The 12,079-nt window shown below is 44.8% G+C and overlaps 1 protein-coding gene across 1 annotated transcript in view; it reads left to right on the plus strand.

Moving 5' to 3' along the window:
- The first annotated feature begins 908 nt into the window (after nt 1–908).
- Nucleotides 909–12,079, plus strand: part of LOC111154942 (serotransferrin-like) — a 54,188-nt gene continuing 43,017 nt past the window's right edge. Inside the window, 5 exon segments of the mRNA XM_022514902.1 lie at nt 909–992; nt 2,937–3,109; nt 9,607–9,715; nt 10,460–10,636; nt 11,370–11,475. Coding sequence (XP_022370610.1) covers nt 950–992; nt 2,937–3,109; nt 9,607–9,715; nt 10,460–10,636; nt 11,370–11,475 — 608 coding nt within the window. The 5' untranslated portion in view covers nt 909–949.

Genomic DNA, 12,079 nt, shown 5'->3' on the forward strand with positions numbered 1-12,079 from the left:
TACACAATATATTAGTTTAAAAAATACACACACAGAATGTACAAGCTCACTATGTTTCCTGATAAGGATGGGCAATCAAAGTCAATTGGAAACCACTTAGCTGGAGGGAGCCAGAGATGACCCAGGCTTTGAGACCAGGCTACATCCTCCTCTGGGCCCCTTGCTTTGGGCTGGTGTGTCGTTTTGTTCTGAGTCTCTAGACTTTGTCACGTTCCTGGGTAGCTTCTTGTGGGAGACAGTTTGTCTCCCCTGTGACTCTGTCCCTAGGCCGAGGTGTCTTTCAGGCTGCGTGGAGGGAAGGAAGGTGTTCAGTCCAGGAGTTTTAGATCAGTGGGGCATATAAGGGCAGAACAATGTCTCAGTTAGGAGGGCCTTTGAGAGCCCAGGAGCAGTGTTTCTGGGGACACCTGGGAAGAAGTGAAGGGTTGAGGCCAGCTTTATCTTCTCTGACATCCTCTCTAAGGAAGGTCTTTGCTTGTTATTCCGCGTCTCTAGTCTGGATCTAGGGTAGTTCCTTCCCTCTTTTATCCGTGGAATGAATGTGTAAGACTGGTGCAGGACCAGCTCTAGTAGCATCCTGAGATTTGGGAGCAGAACCACCCTCCCCAACACGCCTCCGCCCCCCAAGCCCCGCTGTGGCCCTGCTCCTGGCACAGAGAGAGCGCACATTAACAAAGGGTTCATTTTTCCTTAATTCCCTTACAATCAGCATTTTTGTGCTGGATTCCATCCGTGGGTCTCTCCGGAGCTCAGGAAATGAGGTGATCGGCCTGGGGAAGGAATGAAGGGGGAGGGATGAGGGGTGATTGGGCAAGCGGGCTGCGCAAACACAGGAGGTCAAAGATTCTGCTTGGCCCGCTGGGCCGGACATAAAGGGGCACTGGACGCGGGGAGGCGGCGCAGAAGCCCACAGGTCTGTGCTCCCGGCTCCTAGCCACAGACCAGGAAGATGAGGCTTGCTGTCCCCACCCTGCTGGCCTGCGCGGTCCTGGGTGAGTGCCGGCTCGGGGAAGGCTCCCAGAGTCGCCAGCTCCGTAGCTTTTTGCACCCTCCACTCGGCCACACAGGCTCCTGGATTCCATCCACGCTTGGGCTGGAAGCCTAGAGAACTTCCTTCGCTCTTCCCCGCCGCATCCCTGCACCTGGTTGAGAACTGCCTTAGGTTTAGTTCTGCGCCTGCGCACAGCTGCTTGTCCTGCTAGTGCTTCTGCCCCTTTTCGTCCCCTCCATGCTTCCTTGCTTCCTCTCCATGCTCTCCTTCTTGTTGTCCAGTAAATCCCGTAGTATTAGAATGCAATAAGAGCACTTTCATCATGGTTTATCAGATCCCTTCTATGAGGTCTCCTGAGTCGTGTCTGAACTGCTAAGAATGGCACTCAAGGCCTCCTAAATTTGACTGCGCCCCCACCCTTGGCGGTCTGATGGCCCATTGGGTGCCCTTGGCACTGAAGATGTCCTGCTAAGAAGCAGGGCCATTGAGGGATTCAAAGCATATTTGAATCCAGGATTCTTGTGTCATCACCAGTGAGAAGGCTGGGCCGGGGAGGGTCGGGTGAGGGTAAATGAGGCGGTGGGTCCAGGCTCCAGTGGAGTGGAGTCTGCTGCACACATCCGTGCTGTGGGGTCTGTAACTGGAAGCCCTCTGCTACACGCATCACCTCCTGAGATTGTTTGGCGTCCTCTGTTCTTTAACTTCTGCCTCTCCTGGTGCATTCGTTATACCTTTGGAGCTTTGTGTTTCGTTATTTGTCTCTCCTGGAAAAGTTTACCCTTGGGAGTTGGCCGTGCATTACTTGCCTTTGGCCCTGGTCCCCTCCCACCCTCAAAGCACCTCACAGGGCTGTGCAAGGTAAATGCAGGACTCAGGACAAACTCCTGCCCATGAGACCTCAGGAAGAGCAGTTTGGGGAGTGGGGGTGGGAGTGGGGGTGTCTGCCACTGAATCCTAATGCCTCCCATGACTTCTCATGGGAGAGGTGGGATAAAGGGTGGCTGGGGCAGTAATTTCCCAGTGGCTCCTCCTTATGCAACCTGGAGAAGTGTTGCCCTCTCCGCTTCCTGCTTTGCGCTTTGTGGATATTCATCAGCTTCCCTGAGTCAGCCCTGTGCTCTTCTCCACAGAACGTGGAGATGACATAGGTCTTTGGGAGCAGTGCAACCACATGATTTTAATAGCTGCAGACATGGCTGGCTTTAGTTTCTCCTAATGGCAGCCCAAAAGACTGATGAAAATTGAAGGAGGGGTCACTGGAAGCAGAAAGAGCCACTGAATATGTGGAGTTCTACTTATTCCTGGAACAGAGGATGATAGACGAGATTCAAAGGCAAATTCATGATTTCATCAGTCATTTACCCCTACCTACTGGCCAAGCAGATAGAAAATAACTCAGAATGTCATCTTCTTTTCTTCCCTGGGCAGAGACCAAAGGCTGGAGACCTGGTTTCTAGGCCAGTCTTGGCCACTAACAGGCTGGATGACCTTAGGTAAAGCATCACTCTCTAAGGCCAGTTCCATCATCTTTAAAAGATGGTAATTCCTACCTTGCTAGCTTCCCCAAGTTGTCATATCGAGCCAATGCCTTCAAGTGGCTGAAAATGCTCTGTCACACTGATGAGGCTTATGTCCCAGGGCAGTCTCATGATGGTGAGATAAGGAGGCAGGGAAAACAGAGAAAAGCAGATTATTGTGGTCTCCAGTTAAGAGCTGATGGTCAAGCCAGCATCCCTCTGGCTAGCATAGGGTGGTAAGCAGGTGACTAGGGGGCCATTAGGGTTCCATTCTCTTGTCCCCAGCCTCAGAAGGCAATGGAATCTGTGCTCTGTGGTGTTAATAGGAGGAATAGGAGGAGGACAGGTTGGGAGAGATGGAGACTTCAAGAGCCTTCGGGGCTGCTCTGTCTTTCCCACTAACACAACCTCTGACCTCTTTCTCCTAGGGCTGTGTCTGGCTGTCTCCCCTGAGAGAACTGTGAGATGGTGCACGGTCTCAAATCATGAGGCCAGTAAGTGTTCCAGTTTCATGGAAAATATGAAAACTGTCCTTGAAAATGGTCCTTTTGTCAGCTGTGTGAAGAAAACCTCCTACCTTGAGTGCATCAAGGCCATTTGGGTAAGCCACTGTTGCCTAAAAGAGAGTGGAATAAAATCCAAACCTTCTCTTCTGACATTTTGGAACAACTCTACTCAGGTGGGAGGCTGGTGTGTGGGACAGTCAACCCCCAGTGCTAATAAAGGCACTTCAGAAAGGGAAATTGGAGTAGATATCTTTAAAGAGTCTTAAAACAAAATCCAACACACTCTGAAAAGGGGACTATTTTGAGGCACCAAGTTCTCTGAATTCAGGGAAAAAAACAAGAATGTTTACTATCAAAATTACCATATGACATTGTTTTGGAAGTTCGTGGTACATCACGGGAACTAGATGAATGATGCTCATGGAGAAGAGGAACACAGTGCCAACGGCAGATGGTTGCTGATCTCTTTGTTTTTCAGATTTTCCAAAAACACTTCACTCCTTCATTGTTGTCCCTGCACATCGGAATGGGGGTCAGACCCTGTGCTGAGCAATGGGGCTGCAGTGGTGAATTTAAACACATCTGGCCCTTATTCTTGACAAGATAACATTCTAGTGGGGAGAGAAGAAAAATATGCAAACAAATAAATTGTAAATTTCAAAGTGTGTGATGTACGATGAAGGGAAAGAGTACAATGCTCTGGAAGAGACTTTCAGAAGAAACTTACTTTGGCCTGCGTGTCAGGCACAACCTCCTTGACAGGGAAGCAATGAAACTAGGACCCCAAGGATGAGCATGGGTACGCCTGCTGGGTGCCACAGGTAGAACACGTCAGGCAGTGAAGAACCGTTTGTGCAAACGGCCCAAGATAGCAGAGCGGGAGTTTCTGAAGTTGCTGTAGGGAAATCAGGGAGAAGGAGTAGAGCAAGCAGGAGACTGGAAGGAGTAATGAGGGGGGAAAGGTAGACTCAGCCAGACGGAGCATGATCGACTGAAGGAATCAGTGATTTGGTCAAAACAACTGGCCTGTGTGTGTTTTTTAGTTGGATCTGTTATGATCATGCTTTAAATTATCACCCTTGAATTGTGACATTTGTTTAGCTCTAGTCCATGCATGCCCCTTTCCATTTTTAAATTGCTGATAATATAAAATGATACTATCCATGAACCTAACACAGGTTCTCAAAACTTCATCAGTACCAATCGCTTACTTCTAGGGCTGCAGTGTGGCAGCACTGGATTCTATGGGAATGACAACCACGTAGTGTGGTGTAACCCACTGGCCCTACTTACAGTTACCGATGTCTTTCTCCATCCATTCTCAATCTTACAACTTTCTTGCCTTGTATTTTAGTTTTAAGATGTATATGGGTATGTGTGAATGACTATATGGTTTTGATTCGTAAAAAGTTTCATAAACATGGCATTACTATATGTTGTCTTCTCCTTGTTTTTCCCTCCTCGATATTATGCTAAGATTCACCCATATTGTTGAATATAGCTATTGTTCATTCATTTTCAGAGCCCACAATAGTCCATTATGTTAGTATAACACAATGTATTTTTTCTTTTCTGGTCATTAGGCATTTGGGTTCTTTCCAGCCTTTTGTTATTCTAATCAGGGCTTGACAATTTTTTTTTAAAGATTTTATTTATTTATTTGACAGAGAGAGAGAGATCACTAGTAGGCAGAGAGGCAGGCAGGGAGAGAGGGGGAAGCAGGCTACCCGCTGAGCAGAGAGCCCTACATGGGGCTCGATCCCGGGACCCTGAGATCATGACCTGAGCCGAAGGCAGAGACTTAATGCACTGAGCCACCCAGGCGCCCCGACAAATATTTTTAACACATCTCCTAGGACACAAGTATTAATAGTTTCTCTTGAATATATATATGTAGGAGCAGACTTGTTGTGCCATGGGATATGTATTTGTCTTCTAAGACAATGACAAATATGTTTGATTTTTTAAAAAATAATAATGAATTAACATATAGTGTATTATTAGTTTCAGAGGTAGAGTTCAGTGATTCATCACTTGCATATAACACCCAGTGCTCATTACATCACGTGCCCTCCTTAATACCCATCACCCAGTTACCCCATCTTCTACTCTCCTCCCCTCCAGCAGCCCTCAGTTTGTTTCCTATAGTTAGGAGTCTCTTATGGTTTGTCTTCCTCTCTGATTCCGTACGATTTTATTCTTCTTCCCCTTTCTTTATGATCCTGTATTGTTTCTTAACTTCCACATATGAGTGAAATCATGTGACAATGGTCTTTCTCTGATTGACTTATTTTGTTTAGCTAATACCCTCTAGTTCCATCCACGTCTTTGCAAATGGCAAGATTTCATTTTTATGCCTGGGTAATATTCCATTGTATGTATACACACCACATCTTTATCTATTCATCTGTTGAAGGACATCTCGGCTCTTTCCATATTTTGGCTATTGTGGACATTTCTGCTATAAACATTGGGGTGCAGGTACCCCTTTGGATCACTATGTTTGTATCCTTTGGGTAAATAACATACCTAGTAGCACTATTGCTGGGTCATAGGGTAGCCCTAGTTTTAGGTTTTTGAGGAAACTCCATACTGTTTTCCAGAGTGGCTGTACAGCTTGCATTCCCACCAGCAGTGTTTGACTTTTAAGCCAATTCAATATGGTTCTTTTTTTTTTTTTTTTTTTTGGTATTTACCTATGTAGTTGGTTATGTTCATTTCTTTTAAAAAATTTTTAAATTTAAATTCAATCTAATTGACATACACTGGATTATTAGTTTTAGGGTAGAATTTAGTGACTCTTCAGTTGCATATAACACCCAGTGCTCATTACATCAAGTGTCCTCCTTAATGCCCATCACCCAGTTACCCTATCCTCCACCTATCTCTTCTCCAGCAACACTTAGTTTGTTCCCTATAGTTAAGAGTCTCTTATGGTTTGCCTCCCTCTCTGTTTTCCTCTTATTTTTTCCTTCCCTTCCCCTATGTTCATCTGTTTTGTTTCTTAAATTCCACATATGAGTGATGTAATATGGTATTTGTCTTTCTCTGATTGGTCTATTATGTTTAGCATAATGCCCTCTAGTTCCAACTATGTCATGGCAGATGGCAAGATTTCATTCTTTCTGATGGCTGAGTATTATTCCATTGTGTGTGTGTGTGTGTGTGTGTGTGTGTGTGTCGATGGACATCCAGGCTCTTTCCTCCTTTTTTTTTGGAGTGTAGTTGACAGTTAATGTGATTATTTCAATTTCTACTCCTACCACCAGCATATGAGTGAAAAATCCATATCATTCTTGGTGAATTTGGTATTTTATCATTATGAAATTATCTGGCAGTGCTTTTTGACTAAACTCTATTTTTCTATTAACATACTACATCAACTTTCTTTGCTTAGTAGTCTTCTTCTGTGATTTCTTTCATTCCTTCATTTTCAGTTTTCTGTTGCTTCTGCTTCAGGTGCATCTTTTGAGAACTGTTTATTGCTGGATTTTATTAATACAATCTGACAATTAGATTTATTTACTTTATGTGAAAACTCATTTATTTTATTATTATTACTGGTAAATTTGGACATAATTCTGCCATATTACTTTTTAATTTTAGTCCAGCTTTCCCTTGTTTTCTGATTTTTCCTCTTCTGATTTTTAAAAATTGAGTTTGCACATGTGTGTGTTCATTTGCATTGTTTTCCCTTTATTACACTTTCCCACCTACTGGTAATGAATTTAAACACTTTATTTATATTCCTTTTGAGTTCCTTAAATTTTTACTACATACTTTTAGCTTACCAATGTATTACAGTAAAATAATCCTGGCCCTCCTTCTCAAACAATAAAATGACCCTGGGAAACGGTCGCTCAGACTTCCCTCTTCCCTGTTTAAATATTACCATTTAATATTTTATGTCTATCTTTTTAAAACCCACAATGTAAATACTTCACGTATTTGTAGACACTATATAAAAATGTATATGGGGGGGCTTGTAGGTCTATGTCTATGTGTGTGTGTACACACACCCAAAAATTTAGAAAGAGTGACGGAATATTTAGATTTATCTGTATTTTTGCCATTTAGTCTGTTTCCCATCCCTTCTCATTTTTCAGACCATCCTTCTGGGATATGTTTCCTTCTTGATATATAAATTTTGGGGGGATTCTTTGAGCCAATATCTTGGTGTTAAACTCTCTCAGTAGTTTGCTTTCCTCTACAAATGCTTTAATCTCACGAATGGTAGTTTTGCTGAATGTATAATTCTAGCTTGACATTTTTACCCTGTTTTAAAATATTATTCCACTGTCTCCTGACTTCCATTGTAGTTGTGGAGAAGAGTGGTATTATCCTGTTATTGCTTCAGTCATCTCTGACTGATTTTGAGGTTTCATTTTCTTGGTCTGTAATGTTCTATAGATTCACTATGATTAATTTGCAGTTCTGAAAATCTTGGTACCTCTCCTGCTTAGTGTATATTGGGTCTGTGGAATTATGCTTTTCATCGATTCTGAAAAATTTACAGCCCTTATCTTTTTAAATATGTTTGTTTCAGTCTCTTTTTAAAAAAAATTCTAGGATTCCAAGATGACACATGTTGGGTCTTCTTTAATCTAACCTTTTAATCCTTCTTCCACAACTTCCATCATCTATACCTCTTTTTGGCAGGATCTAGAGTACATTTTTCAGATAGAGCTTCCACTTCACTAATTCTTAATTTTAACATGTCTAATCAACTTATTGCCCATTCATCACTTTTTTTTTTTTTTTTAGATTTTATTTATTTGACAGTGAGAGAGAGATCACAAGTAGGCAGAGAAGCAGGCAGAAAGAGAGGGGGAAGCAGGCTCCCCGCTGAGCAGAGAGCCCGATGTGGATCCCAGGACCCTGAGACCATGACCTGAGCTGTAGGCAGAGGCTTAACCCAGTGAGCCATCCAGGTGCCCCTCCCTTCATCACTTTTTTATTTCAACAGTTATATTTTTTGTTTCTAGATGTACCAGTTCAAATAATTTTTCTTTTTATTTCTAATAATTTCCTTTTCTATGCTTTAACTCTGATTGCAGTCTTCAATTTGTATAGAAAAGTAAATCCCCCACAGGCAGCTCTTCTCAACGAATCAGACAGCTTCAACCTCCCTCGAGTTTTTTGTTCCTCTTGACACTCACGCATTGTGGTTTATATTCTTCTGAGTGCAGTTATCTGCACCTGTGGGGGTTATACTTGATCTTAATCCTCCTCCTCCTTGCTGGTTCAGGTTCCCCTTGGAATCCCTGCTGCTCTAGTGGATCCCATGAGTTAGGCCTTGGCTCCTTGGTTCCTTTGCCCCTGAGGCCACAGTGATACCTGATCAGCATCCTGGTGTCTTGGCCATAAAGCCCCAGTCTCACTGCTCCAGGAAAAGTTGTTTGTTTGCTTATTCGTTTTTACTCTGTGGTGTGTGGGGTGGGTAGGGGGAGGCTAGAGGTTGTACTTAACTTTTCTGATACCAAGGAGGACACAAAGATTGCTTCATATTTGGTATTTAGTTGTGGAATACAGCTGTCCTTCACCAATGTGAATGCATCTAATGGCACTGAAATGTATACTTACAAAAGGTTAAACAGTAAATTTTATCTGATGTATATTATAATAAAAACAATACCAACCCTTACAAGTTGCCCCAAGATGAACTAACTAACTAAATATCCAGCAAGTAACTGTAATGGAAGAAATAAATCCAGACAACCTGAATTTAGATCCCAGCTCCATGACTTACTAGCTATGTAGCCTGGGGAAGTAACAAACTTCCTGTGCCTTTGTTTTTCAACTGTAAAATGGAGCTGAGTTGAACAGTGGTGACCTCGACATATCTGAATAGTTCATTAAAAAAACAATGAGCCATAACAGAAATAATAATTAGCATTTTACCCTTAGTTCATAGTATAAGTGAGAGGTAAAGCCCAAAGAAAGTATCAAATCCTTGAACAAGACTGTTGTAGTTATGGGGTCCCAGAACAGGAAGAAAAAGTACTGAGTACTGAATCAGAGTGGACACAGTGTCTTCAAGGCTCCCCTCCCCCATAAGAAGGGCTTCACAAAGTACTTGAGGAAGACCTCAGCAGAAGGCTCAAGATAAAGAGGTTACCAAAGAAAGCAATGTAGTATGAATATGTAGTATAAATACCGCTCGCAGTATAAATATGTGTAAGAGAATGGTTGCAACTTCCTTCAGTGTCTGTTGTGTTTGTGCATTGTACCCAGTCTAGGGTTGGGAGGGCAGCTTTCCCCCATGAGGTCTGCCAGGAAAAGCTCCTCTAATGTGATCTTGAAAGACCACACATAGGTTTCTGGGCCAAGAACCAGACTCCTTACCAGGGGAAAGAAAAACATAATCCATTCCTTACTCTATGTGGGTGGAATAGGAAAATGGTGGCCAAATCCCCTTACCAGGGAGATGAAGTCAACCGAAACCCTTGGTGTGATGTGTAGTTGCGCCAAGGTGAGGGTTCTTCTGGCCCCAGATCCAAGAAGCCCTGCCAGTCACCCTCACTTGCCCGGGTATAGGTAGCCCTTCCTCAGAAGTAAGGACTTCATCAGGGTCTGGTCTGTTATCTTACAGGCAAATGAAGCAGATGCTGTGACACTGGATGCAGGCTTGGTGTTTGAGGCGGGCCTGAATCCCTACAACCTAAAGCCTGTAGTGGCAGAGTTCTATGAGTCAGAAGGGGGTAAGTTCTTCCTGGGGACCCAGGAGAGAGTGTGTGGCTCTTGTTCTCTCCTGGTAGATGCTGAGTGTGTCTTGCCCAGGCAGCTAATGTAGACTAAATACTGATGAACATTTCCCATTGGGTGTCAGTGGGGAATGAGAGGCCCTGTCAGCTGCCAGAGGCACAACTCAAGGCCTCTGGGGCTTTGGGATGGTTGAGGACTGGTGCTCCTGACACTCACCTTCTGGGCTAGGAAATGTGCTCCCTGGAGAAACAGAGCAGACCGTGCACAACCTGACCTGAACCACTAGAGTTTAGAGCTACACAGTACATACTTGGAGCCCCAACAGCCTTGCATCTCCTCTGAGAGCAACCAGCTGTCCCTGGGCCTGTGTCAGGGAACAGGAAGTACTTAGAATAAATGTGGTCTCTGTGCTACAACTTCAATTTCCTTGTGGGCCTGGTTGGTATGTGTAGGCAGACACACTGCAGGGCCATGGTAGGCAAAAAGCATTTGGGCCACATGTTTATGTGGCCTTCTTGCCCCTGTGTTTGTTTGGACTATTACTGCAAATGTTCTCCCTGTGGTCCTTTCTTCCCCCTGCAAGTCTAGGCAGGTTTTCCTGATCTCTCTCCCTCTGTGAGCCAACTCAACATAAATGTGCCCTGTGGATTCCCTTTCTTTACTCAGGAACTCAGTAGGGATGAGCAATGTTTCCCTGTGGCCCAGGTTAAGGGTCTTTCATTCACATTGTCTCTTTGCAGATCAAAAAACCCAGTATTATGCTGTGGCTTTGGTGAAGAAGAGCAGTAACTTCAACCTGAATGAGCTCGAAGGCAAGAAGTCCTGCCATACAGGCCTTGGCAGGTCTGCTGGATGGAACATCCCTATGGGCTTACTTTATTGGAAGCTGCCTGAGCCACGTGACTCTCTTCAGAAGGGTAAGTGGGCAAGAGGGTGACTGCTATCAGGCAGGCCTACACAGGCCACACTGGGATCACTCAGACATGATCAGGTGATCGTGTATGAAGAGTCTGGGGGGGTGGAGGGAGAAGGTTCACCAGTTTTAAACCGGTCAGTTCTGCCACACCTGCAGCCCTTGGCAGGTGTCAGCTGAGTTTTTTCTCTGAGCTCTTAACACCAAACCAAAGGCTATCCTGAGAAGTGGGGGGAAGGCCATCAAGCCCAACAGAGGGCTTCAGTCAGGGCCAAGTTTGCTGGGCCCTACTGATCACTTTCCTGGGGTTCATTCCTATCTGTGGCTGATCTGCTGGAGCTTTTCTGGTAGCCATCTGCTGGCCATGAACTTGGCTTGCACCTACCTGGGTTTCCCATCTCTCAGAGGAGACCTCTCTCTGAGCTGTTCCAGTCTGACAGTGACCTGAGACAGGCCTGGGTCAGTGGCAGGCACAGGTCTGGTTCTTGGGGCGGGTGGTGGGAGGACAAATGTTAATTCGTCCCTTTTGGAAAATCTTGATCTTGATCAGTGAACATATGCAAGGGTGTGCTGAGACTGGGTGTATTCATTTTCCTTTAGTCACTCTCTGTTCCTTAAAAACCCTAGACTGGGAGCTATAATTGCTTGTGCCCAGGGTGGCTCATGACCTGTGTTACATGTCTTATGTTGAACAGCGGTGTCCAGTTTCTTCGCGGGCAGCTGTGTTCCCTGTGCAGATCGGACAGCCTTTCCCAAACTATGTCAACTGTGTGCAGGGAAAGGGACAGACAAGTGTGCCTGCTCTAACCATGAACCATACTTCGGATACTCAGGTGCCTTCAAGTGAGTGAGACCAGCTGCTACTCCATGATGGCCAAACTGTCCAATGTCCTCAGGCTGGGAGACCCTACCTGGCCCGTAGCAGAGCCCAGCCTACAAAGAGGCATCCAGAGGCCTCATGCCCTTGCAGTGACTCAGTGATCCAGCTGAGACTCTCCAGGCCAAGCCAGTGCATATACCTTTTATGTGACATTTGACAAGGGAGCCCCTCTCCTGGAGATCTTTTCTACCTCCCCAGAGCCCTGGAACCTGCCCAGTATGTTCTTTTGCTGGACTGGGCAGAGCCTAAGGAAACAGGCACATCCTAGTGTTTGAACCATTCTTCAGTGACTGACCCTCTGCTTTCTATTGTAGCAGGGTCTCCTGTTCAATGCACTCTCTCCAGCCTTCCCTCACTGCCCCTGTGCCGACAGCTCATGTGGCTGATTTTTCTCTCCCTCTTTCACCTTGGTTATATACTAAAGTTTGATGCCAGCTGAGGGACATTTCCTCTCTCAGGAGACTCTAAGTCTTTATTTTCCATTTCAGAAATTTAAAAACTCTTTTCTCTATTAAAATATCTTCATTGACTTTTTTTGCTACTGTGGGGCATGTGATAAGGGATTTC

Source organism: Enhydra lutris, unplaced genomic scaffold, assembly GCF_002288905.1.
Source record: "Enhydra lutris kenyoni isolate GAN:26980312 unplaced genomic scaffold, ASM228890v2 scaffoldscaffold39, whole genome shotgun sequence".
Classification (NCBI taxonomy): Eukaryota; Metazoa; Chordata; class Mammalia; order Carnivora; family Mustelidae; genus Enhydra; species Enhydra lutris.